This window comes from Myotis nattereri (genome assembly GCF_964212035.1).
Source record: "Myotis nattereri genome assembly, chromosome: 1".
Lineage (NCBI taxonomy): Eukaryota > Metazoa > Chordata > Mammalia > Chiroptera > Vespertilionidae > Myotis > Myotis nattereri.
Window position 1 is genome coordinate 3,301,721 of NC_138075.1, and position 11,262 is coordinate 3,312,982.

The 11,262-nt window shown below is 50.1% G+C and overlaps 2 protein-coding genes across 2 annotated transcripts in view; one reads left to right on the plus strand and one right to left on the minus strand.

Moving 5' to 3' along the window:
- The window catches only part of PPP4R4 (protein phosphatase 4 regulatory subunit 4), a gene marked incomplete at its 5' end in the record, with an annotated part of 90,719 nt that extends 89,094 nt beyond the window's left edge, over positions 1-1,625 (plus strand). The window contains one exon of the mRNA XM_081107035.1: positions 428-1,625. Coding sequence (XP_080963161.1) covers positions 428-452 — 25 coding nt within the window. The 3' untranslated portion in view covers positions 453-1,625. The remainder of the gene's footprint in view (positions 1-427) is intronic.
- A 3,474-nt stretch (positions 1,626-5,099) lies between these two features.
- On the minus strand, positions 5,100-10,430 carry SERPINA10 (serpin family A member 10; the record flags this gene model as incomplete). Its single annotated transcript, XM_081107382.1, has 4 exons — positions 9,741-10,430; positions 8,414-8,687; positions 6,976-7,126; positions 5,100-5,291 (listed from the first exon to the last, which is right to left on the minus strand). Exons 1-4 carry the CDS (start codon positions 10,393-10,395, stop codon positions 5,100-5,102), a joined length of 1,272 nt encoding a protein of 423 aa, XP_080963508.1. The 5' UTR covers positions 10,396-10,430.
- Positions 10,431-11,262: the final 832 nt, after the last annotated feature.

Sequence of the window (11,262 nt, forward strand, 5' to 3'; positions counted from 1 at the left end):
AGGAATATAGATGTCTTAAAGGATGTATGGGAATGCATTATATCTTAAATCTTTTAAAGCCAGATAATTGATATACTAGTATTTAAGCTGAATTTCTGTTATGGTTATATGAAAAAAAATGTAAGGAAAGTTGTATGAACTGAATTGAATGCTATTTTAGGGGCATACAGGATTTGGTAATTAAAGGTAATTCCAAGTAATAGCTAATATGCAATTTATTTTTCACTAACTCAGAATTCTCATAGTAGATTCTATCTATATTTATTTACTTTTAAAGCATTATATGGATACAACTTTTCATGTTTTGTTTTCTCCTTTCTTCTCTCTTTCCCTTTCCTTTCTTCCTCACCTCTCCCTCCTCCTATCTTCTCTCCCCGTCCTCTTTCTTTTCCTCCCCCTTCTCTTTTTCTCATCCTTTTTGACAAAGAAAATCCAGAAAATCCAATCCTTAAATCATCTGCTTGATGAAGGAGGCAAAACAGAGACACCTGGAGATAATGTGATTGATGGACAAAAGCTAAAGCCATGGCTGGGGCTCCTTTTTTTTTTTAATGAATGGAAAGAGATACATTAGGGCAGCTGATGTTGCTAAAAGCCCCATATTTGAAATTAGATTCCGTAGGAGGCATAAGATATATATTTCTTAAATAATAATGTGGTTGCAGAATTCCAATGTTACAGTGAAGTGTAATGAAAAACAACTTTAGTATGTGCTTTAACAACTGCTGCAGAAGAGACACGGCTGAATCTATTTGTGCAGGAAACCATCTGTTTACTTGTTCTAGAGCTTTAGCATTTAAACCTGTATGAAAGCCCACATCCACTGCAAATGCCCTGCTGGAGAACCACGTGGGGGCCTGGGAGTCAGTCAGGAAGACATTGTTTCTCACGACTCTCCAAGCCCAACAACCACGCTGAAGAGGGTACAAACAGCAGTCCCCTATGCTATCAGTCTGACTGTGGTGACCATGTGGTGTACCCGGATATTCTGAAACTTAAATTTGGCAATGGAAATTCCACAAAGATTTCTCATAACTTTTAGCCACAATTACCTTAAAAATAATAGATTCATGATTTCCTTTATTTCCTAGAAAATTTTATTTTATACTTTGTTTACATTTTAGATTGTATTTGTCCTTAATTAAAAATGATGAATCTAGTTTGAATCAGCTGTTACTCTGAGCTATCATGCTTATGCTATGTCAACAGCCTTTATTTATACTAATGCTAATATTTCCATCACAGTTTGCCTGTAGAACATGTATGATTATTAATTTTAAAATGTCAGATCTTGAGATATACTGTATGAAGCTATTGTCAGCTTCTCTTTACAAAATGCAATCAGCATATAACTATACTGATATTAGAAAATCTTTGTTTTTTAAAATATATTGATGTATGATAAAGATGATCTAATTTGTGAATGCATATGTGTGTGTGGTTACTTTTTATAATGTGAAATAATGAATAGTGAATTTACTTAAAATAAAGCATAGGTTAATGAGATGCCTGTGTTTGTGAAAAAAGTTTTAAATACTTTTTTGCAATTTTTATTCTCTAATGAAAGAGTAAGATAGTTCACTTTTAAGTGATGAGTAACAGAAGCACGCTGACCTCAACTGTAAATGACTCAGGAACAGCTACTCGTGTGAAACTTTCACTCAATTTCTCTCCATCTTTACTTACAATTGGCTCTTGTTGGCTATTTTTATGATTCTTAATATCTTTCATTTAAGGATAGGTTAATGGAATTGTTCAACCCATTTGTCAGTACTTAAAAATTGAGTAGGTTCGAGAAGCTTGACCATGTGGCTAATTTAGTACTTCCCTTATGGATTTCATTGAACTATTTTAATGATGTCTCCGACCAGCATCACTGACATGCACTTTAACACATTGTGATCTGGGAGAGTTTGTGGTGCGTGAGTGGGACATCAGAGTGACAGCAGTTCCCCAGCACTGTGATTCATAATCAGCATGGACTCTGTCACTTTAAATAAAATGGAGAATTCCAGTTTGTTTGTTCACTAATACATTTAGCAGAGTTAGGAACCTTTATTTCCTTTACGCGTGTGAGAGAAGAGGAGAGCGACTCTATAGAGAAAAGTCACTACAGCTCCTACAATCCAGGGGTGTATAGAGGTCAGTGCAGTCTCACTGCAAGGCACTACGCAATCAAGTCACACAGTCCATCAAAATTATGCTCAGAAGTTTCCTTTCCTTTTTTAGAACATGATCATTTCTAAAACTGTTGACATATTTTTTAAAATTATATATATTTCTAAAACCAGATATATAAAATCAGCGTAAAACACAAATTGCTGACAGTTACGACCATCCATAGATTCACACCGAAACGAGACTGATACTCTTGTAGAAGTCCTTGGCGTGGCAACTTATCAGACAGTTCCTTCAAACTAGCTGTGGGAAAGAACGATCTCCCCCACCTAACTGCAGGGAAGGGACATCACCGTCAGCCGTTTGTTAATTATCGAAACTTGCATTTTAAGGACAGGTTCTAGCACAGTGGTTCTCAACCTTCTGGCCCTTTAAATACAGTTCCTCATGTGGTGACCCAACCATAAAATTATTTTCGTTGCTACTTCATAACTGTCATGTTGCTACTGTGATGAATCGTCATGTAAATGTCTGATATGCAGGATGGTCTTAGGCGACCCACAGGTTCTAGAATTTCACAGGTCAGCACTGCAAAAACAGACCTGTAGAGCTCAATTTTACAGACAGAAATGGAGAGAGGGCTTAAATGGATTTTACTTCATAGCGGTAGAATAAGGGGCATATAAATATTCTTCCACAACCTCATACGCATCTGAAAATCATTTCCATTATTTGACTTCCTGAGCTCAGACCCCTTCCTCTGGAAGGGACAGCTCAATTTTGCCTTGTGGTTAGTAGGCAAACATGAAATATTTGAACCGAAATGAATAGGCAATTCAGCTTGAGGAGGAGTCCACAGCGAAGATAAGTGAATGAGATTAATTCAATACTCTGTTCTCATTATAGCCTGTGTGAGAGACAGACTGTGGGTATGTTGGTGTCTGGAGGAACAGTTTTAAAAACCTGATACTTAACAGTGTTGTAATGTTCAGGTTCTCCCCTCAGTTGAAAACTTGAATTTTTTGTGTCATTGCCTGCACTTTTCACTGGTCGGCCTCAGAGAGCAGCGTGCTAGTGACAGTCGTTAGGCCGCACCGTTCGCAGTGCTCGTGGGGAGGTGAGGGCGTTTGCTCTGCATGTTATATGAACCCTTCAATAGCAGTGGACCTTTCCAGAACTGGCTTTGGCCGTTATTTCTGTTAGAGAATATTATGTTTTCATAGACTTCCCCCCGAAGTTTCATCTCTAAAAGTAGGTAATTTGATTGACCCCTCTTTTATTTCTCTTTCTAGTATCTTCCCACAAATAAACCTGGTTAACTGCATACTAACAGGTCACTGAGGAATGCCAGGGGGAGTCGGTCCTCTATTTTGTGTCTCTCTTTCTAGGCCCTGGAATTGCCCTGCCCTCACCAACCGTCACGTGGTGCCTGCCCTTGGAAGGAGTACACAGTGAATCCATGTCCAGATTTTAGAATGATGAAAAGTCAATCTTCAAACTGTAGCCTAATATTACTACGTGTTCACATTAATATGACACACAATACTCTGATTTAAATTAATAGTTAAGATGACTAATCAAAAAATTAATTTTAGGTATGAAATCGATAGCAAACAGATAGAAATCCAATTAGGCATTTAATTAACACAGTTGACACTCCAAGATGAGTTAGCCCTAGTCACGAGTCTCAGAATTTACTCCTAAAATACTTTCTTGTCTCTGTAACAGAAAGTGACCGCTTAAGAGCGTCGGGGATTTGCTGTTTTCCTGTTAGCCTCGGCGCGGGCCAGGCTTCTCTTCGTTTAAGCGCAGCGGCTGACTGAGCAGCGAGCCCACGGGCCTGTTCCGCTGGACCTCACCGGGCGGTTTAGGTGGAAAGAAGGAAAAGAGAAATAGGCCTGGGGCCACTGGGTAACCGTGGCAAGCATTTGCTTTTCTCTGCCACGTCCTGCGACACATCCACTAGGTGCAGTAGGCACAGTGCCTAAGGCCCAGGATACCTTTTGGGGCTCATGAATGTTTTACTTTTTGCAATCAGCAAGTTACATACTTTACCTGCATTGGTATAAAGACAAACACAGTGCATAATGTATTCATTATTATACCAATGCCGTCATAAAATCAAATTTTTAATATGCATATCTATTTTTTTATGTCGGAAAGACCCAAGAGTGCCTGGGGCCCTTGAAAGTCATCATGTGACCTGTGTCTGGTTCCCCATCCCCGTCCTTTGTAAAACGAAGGTATTGACCGGGGTGGCCTGCGGCTCAGCGAATGCCTCTGCCAGGTGATGTGCCGCATCTCTCACCTGCCTGGAGGAAATGGCCGCGCTGATCAGACGCTGGGATCAGGACAGGTTAATATATTTGTATTGATTTCAGAGAGGAAGGGAGAGGGATAGAAACATCCACGATGAGAGAGAATCACTGACTGGCTGCCTCCTGCATACCCTTACTGGGGATTGAGCCCAAACCTGGGCATGTGCCCTGACCGGGAATCAAACCATGACCTCCTGGTTCATAGGTTGATATTCAGCCATTGAGCCACAGGGCTGGGCTGTTTTTCTAATTTTAGTCAGCAAGAAATGGTTCTACAGCAGATGACAAGAAAATGCTTATTTTTTACCAGAGGGAAGTAGAGAGTGAAGCACGTGACTCATGGAGAATGTGTCTGTGTCTTCCTCCCAAAGGCTCATTGGAGAGTGTCCAGGTATGTGAGTAACAGGAGGGCAAAGGCATTCCACCAAGCTCGCTTTGGCCAGCAGCAAAGGCTCTTAGTCGCAGCTGCACATACCGAACGGGTTGTGCAAACCTCACCTGAAAATAAGTTTGACTTGAACACTCGGATTTCTCTAAGAGTGGCTCAAACAGCAGCAGACAGGAGCCATCCTTTCTGCCACCCAGCACCAGTGCCTGTGCGGGTGCCCGTACCTCAGGCAGGTCGGCATCCGCTGGGCACCGCGTCCTCGTGCTTGTCGTCAATCACAGGAGGGCGGGGTTTACCACCCTGCCCAGAAATAGGGGCACCCTCCAGGTTTCTTCATAGATCAGGAAATGAAACGGCCGGTTCACTTTGATGATGGGAGGCATGGAATAAGCTATAATTTCCGACAGGGTTCCTGCCACTGCCTCGGTTCCTTTTTCATCCACCTCAATCACTGCTCTTTGTAGAACCTGGAAAAGGAAGTCATGTGGAAGACCGTGTGGGTGGCAGTCAAGAGGAGGGAACTGAGCCCTCGATTTTCGCTGTGGTCCTACCTACAGGGCCATGCTCCTGGGAATGAGTGGGAGGGGGCTCCTCTGTGCTGAGGGGAGGCGTCTGAAGTTGCCCAGGGACTTGCCTTAGAGCTCAAATACCAGGAGACACCAGGACCCCACATGGGAACACTGGCCGCCCGCACGCATGTGTCAGATCCGCGCGGCCTCCGTGCTGCTGATCCGGGGCACAGCTGGTGCCCGGGAAGGTGCTCACGCTGCCTGGAGCCCCGAACACTCTGGCCTTCCCTCTGGCGGGCCAGCCGGGTGAGGGCTGTGGCGAGTCTGCGGCAGCTTCCCAGCACCTGGGGTGGCTCTGAGTCCTGGGCAAGTGCTGGGGTCCCTGAGGACCTTCTGGACTCTGGTTGCCTGTACTCAGGCCACCTGTCCTGGCTGGGAGGCCCTTTTGTCCAGGCACCTCATGTTAAGCGGGTGATGGACGAACCTAATTATTATAAGAGATAGAGGAAGCATCAGTGTAGTAGCTCCTGGGGGTTCCCTAATGTCCTGGAGTGGAAGTTCTCCTCCAGGAGCAAACAGGGAGGACAGTTAGTGGTTTGCCACTTAAACTATAGAGAGCACACGGTGTCACCATGCCGTGTCTGCAGCAGAAAGCCTTACAGGTGCTGGTCTGCGGGGCTGTCCTGTTTATTCCTCTCATCTCCCGGACCAAGGCCTGGCTGTAGGCCTGCTCACCCTGCTGAATCTCCCTTGGAAGGAGAAAATGGGAAAATAGTAGTCAAACCCCTCAGCTAAGAAGGAGCAGGGGAAGATATAGCTGCTGCTTGGAAATGTCAGAACATTTTCTCAGTCGTAATAATGAGGGGGTTACTGTTGGCGTCAGTGAGTGGCCAGGAGTGGTAGGCAGCTCCCTGCAATGTCCTGGGCTGCTCCGACCACAGGTAACAGGCCTGGCTCCCCTTGAAACCAGCAGGTTCCCACTGAGACAGCAGATGAGCTGAGGGAATTCCTTGTGGGAGGTGACTAATCTTTAGAGGCAGAACAAGGGCCCAAGAGTATGAGTTAGTGGGGGTATAGGGAAAAAACACCCCAAAGCCATATATATGAAAACAAAACAATTACAATTTTGGCCATTTGTGGATTGAGTTGCTTTTCAAAGTGTTGCTTCCCTGTCACTGGAAGCATTACAAAGAAGAGAGGGAGGGAGGAGAAGAAAGGGAGGGAAGAAGGAAGGAAAGAGGGCAGGAAAACTAGAGGATAATGTGTAGGGATATTACAGAGGGGGTTCCAACAAGGGTGGGAAGTTGGGCAGGTAGCTTCTGGGGGTTTCTTTCATCTTGAGAGTGGTGTGACTTCATGACATTTTAAATGAACCCATGAATGAGTTCCTTGTCAGGGGTACACTTCTTGAGTGCTTGTGAGAGGAGGGGGAGAGCTCTCCATAAGAGAAATTCATGTTTTAATAAAGTAGCTCAAAATTCTTAAAACATCCAACTCAGGTGCTATTTCAAGCCCTTGGAATTTAAATCTAAGCTTCTACTACAACTTGGAATTTTATCAACATTACAATCATCTGCAAAAACGTGTTGGTTTTGGCCCGACTTCCTCCTCGGGGCTGGGTCCGCACGAGAGACTGGCTTACCTGAGACACTTTGAGGTTTCTCGCCATGGCCGACAGCTCGCCCAGGCTGGCCCAGCGTGAGAAGATTCTCGTGACTCTCATCTGCTTAAGCAGCTCATGCATCTCATACTTCTGATCCAACTTGAACTTCGGGAAGAAAACTTCCATGTGTCTGTGGTACAAGCAGATGTAACGGGGAAATGGAGACAGAGCCGCAGGCTGCAGGCTACAAAGATCACTCCAAGATCATTCCCATTAATGAGTCGCTCACTGGACATAGCTCATGCCATTCTTTCGTGATGCTCTGGCTCGGGGGAAACCGCTCTGGCTTATTAGATATGTAACTGCAGCTTCACCGAACGGGTTTTATCTCCCAGCCAGAGACTCACGGTCTCATTAGCAAAGGATACTGCATTTTGCATCCCTTTCCCTATGTCTTAAAAACAGCCCAAAGCAAGGAACTCCTTGCAGCAGTTCTTTGCTTGCAGCAATCCTGCAGGCCCCAGGCTGGCGCTGCAGCCACAGTCTGCAGCCCGGCGGCGTTCCAGAGTCTTAGGAGTCGGGATGGACAGCAGGAGGGAGTGAAGGGGGTCCCCCCCAGCCCCCCGAGGCAGACCTGCTGATATTCTGTTTTATATGCACTGGATTTCTCTGAAATTTGTGTTTAAAAAGATGAGTTCTGTGGCTCAAAAATAAGAAGCATGAAAACAAATAATTGACACTAGATTCATCTTTTTAAAGAAGTCTCAATTTCTTAATTTATGAGGTGTAGCCCCAAACAGCAGTACCAGTTTCCTAGGTCACTCAGAGCGTTGCTGCACTCACCCCACAGCCCAGGGCAGCATCCTGATGGGGTGGTTTCAGCAACCTCCTGACGGGTCTCCTCCCCTCTCCCCCCAGTGTCTTTACTCCACATGGCTGTGTGGCTCTTTCAAACACGAGTCAGACCCTGGTGCTCCTCTGCTCAGATCCCCTGGGGCTTCCCATGTCCCTCAGGAAAAGCCCGTCATTCTGGGGCCTGTGATATATGGCCCTGGGGGCCTGGGCCCTGGTTATCAGACCTCCCCTCCTCCCTGCTGCCTTGCTGTTCCTCAAACCCACCAGGCACTCTCCCATCCCAGACTGTCTCTGCCTGAAGCACTTCCCTCCCCCAAGACACCCACAGGGTCCTGCTTCACTTCCGCCACCACCTTCTCCAGGCCTTCCTGGGGGTGCCCCCTCGCTCCCTGCACTGCGACTCCCTCATCTCCCTGCACTGGGATGTGAGCTCCACGAGGGCTCCATTGTGCATGTGCGGCAGGGCCTGGCCGAGCGGATGAATGAGCCAGGCGCCGTGAGAGATGCCAGGACAGAGGGAAGCAGGGAGCCCATCGGCCACGGGGGAGACGGACACTGAGCCCCGGAATTGTGGCGAGTGCTCGCAGAGACCGAGCTGGTCTAGGGCAGGGGCCTGGCGTACCTGGTCCTCATGTTCCTCAGCCACGTGTCCACCAGGTCTGTGCTCAGGTAGTCCTCCAGGGCCAGGTGGTCGCTCATCTTCTCCATGAGCACCACCAGCATGCTGGCGTTCCCTCGGTAGGGCAGCTGGAGGACGTGGCAACGGAGTCTCTCGTCAAAGGTGGAGGCGAAGTTGCCCGCGCTGTACATCATGGGCACCTTAACCGTCTTGTACTTGTTCAGGTGGAAAGTGTCTGCCTTGGTGAACCCTGGGTCAAAGGGGGTCAACCACTTCCCTGGACAAGTAAGAAAAGAACTCGGTGTGGAAACCACCCCTTCGGGGTAGCATTCTTGTTTAAGTCACAGAGGGCAGCGCTGCCCAGCCCTCTCTGCCCCAACTGGGCAGGGTGGGCCCGGGGGTGTGTTCTGACCACAGCTCAGGCAGCAAAACAAACTCCCCAGAGGCCGCCTGTCCCAGCCTCTTTCCCGGCTGGCAGAACCCGGATCCACCTGTGGCCCGTTGGGGACACACAGCGTGAGGAAGTGCACCCGTCCTGCCCTGTCCTCTGCTGGCCCTTAGTCTGTGCAGCCACATGCGGGCAGGGGCCCTGGGACAGGAGTGAGGACCTCCCCACGCATGGCTGCTCAGGTCCTGCGAGAAGGGGACCCTTGATGACACAGCCACCCGAGCCAGAGAGGCCAGCAGCGTGCAGAGCGCGGCCCTCTACACACAGACTGTCCGGCGCAGTGCCTGGCGGCGGGAAGCACGTTCTCCTGGGCTTGGCGAGGCCCTAGTGTCAGCTTCCTGCTGCAGCGGCGGCCACACCGCCCCCTGCCCATTAGAGGGCAGGACGGACAGGGTCTGGCGTGAGTGTCAGGACCCCCTCGCTGAGTCTGGCCTCATGTGACCTTGCCCAGGCTCACCTCTCTGAGCCTCACTCTCATCTGCACAGTAGGTGGGAGGGTCCCCATTTTCTATATTAAGAGTCTGAGGACAGGAGACATTGTCACTTGCCCCAGTTCACAAAAGGAGCGAGTGAAGGAGCAAAGATGTAACCCACATCTCACAGATCACTTGCCCGGAAGGGTCAGCGTCAGAACCTTAGAGGCGTGGAGAGCTGCGTAGAGGTGCTTGGGAACTAGGGACCGCAGCACGTGGGCCACCGGCAGGGCCATGGGGGAGCACGCCCGGCCTGTGCCGGGACATCGCACGGCCCACGCCTGTTTCGGTTTGCCTGTGAGACCCAGCCTCACAGAAAGTCACTTGGCGTTAACCTATGCGGGGCGAGCGGGAGAGGTGGGGCTGCGCAGGGACCGGCTTGCAGGGGAGCAGAACATTCTCCAAATACCTTTGAGCAAGACGTAGTCCACGAGGATGACCTTGGTGTCGGGATTGACCGCATCGAAGAGCGTGGGGATTCTCCCCTGCGTCTCCCGGTTCATGTAATGATTCATGAGCTTTCTGGCCTGCGAGGCATTGTGGAAATTCACAGTCACACACTCGGTATCGAAATACCTCTTGGACAAATTGAGGAAGGTCCCTTTGACGTCAAAGTCTTCCTGGACGAAGGCCAGACTCCCCTGGGTGAGGCCCAGCTCCTGGTTGCGGGAGAGGTGCTGTCTGAGCCGCTGAAACAAGGTGGGCAGGTACCCGGGCCCCATCTGGCTGAGCACGCCCTCCAGCTGGGCTCTGGTCTGCCCCGTGGCCCCCAGCATCAGGGCCGCCATGGCCAAGGACAGGCCGAGCGGGGAGAAGACCACGTTGCCTTCATGCCTCATGGAGATCTTGCGTAGCAGGCTGAACCCCAAGTTGGAGGTCTGTTCAGAGAGCTGGTGCCCGCTAGCCATCAGCCAGGGCTCCTCTTCCTCCTCCTCTGGGGCCTGCACTTCCTGGAAAGTCTCATTCCGGACAGCAGGGGTCTGTGGCCTCGCCTGGGCCGTGCCGGGCACCAGCCACACCCGGGCCAGGAGGCAGGGCAGCAGGAGGCGCAGTACCGCCGCCATCCGGTCAGCGTGGAGGCCGAGCGAGCGCTGCTCTTCAGCAGCAGGGCTTCCTGGGAGAAGGGAGCAGGTTGGTGATCATGCCTGATGCCGTCCCTCATCCCTGTGTTGTGGTCCATCCTCCAGTGACCCACTTCCTCCCTCTGAGGAGTGGGCAGGGGCTTACCTCTGGCTCATGCAGCCGAGTCCCCTCAGGGAGACCCGGAGGAAGAAGGGTGGCTGAGGTCCACCCGAGGAGGGGATTCTGTTACAGAATCAACGCCCCTCTGGGCCCTAGCCCGCGGCAGTTCCTGGTCTCCCCTCTTTCCCACTCATCCCACTTCTCATGAAGCAGGGGATGGGAGAGGATGTGGTCTGGACCACGGCCTGCCTGGGCGGGGTCAGAGCAGGGCGGGTAGGAGGTGCACAGATCTTTATTGGTCGGCTTCACTCGTTGCCCCTGATCGCTGGGCCAACAGCAGCCCATCAAGCTGGGTCTCGGGGCCCTGGGTCTGGGGCCTGCTTGGCTGGGGATGCAGAGGGTCGGAGTAGCCATCAGGGCCAGGAAAGGGCAAGTACTGTCTGCCTGACTCGGTGGTGAGAATTCTGCTCCCCCCCCGCGCCCCTCTGACAGCCCTGGTGCCCAGTTCCCAGCTCCTGCCAGCTCTCCCTTCCGCCACTGTACCTGGAGGCCCCCGACAGACGTGAGCCAGCTTGTCCTGAGTGAGGCCTGGGCCGACCTCCTCTAACCCTCACAGACTGTGAAGTGCGTCCTCGCTCTCAGCCCCACGTGGAGTCAGTCCTCTGGCCCTGGCAGTGGGTCTCCAAACCCCATGCTCCTCACCACGAGCCGGCCCAGCCCGAGCACCTCTCCAGGCTCCCTGGCCTCCG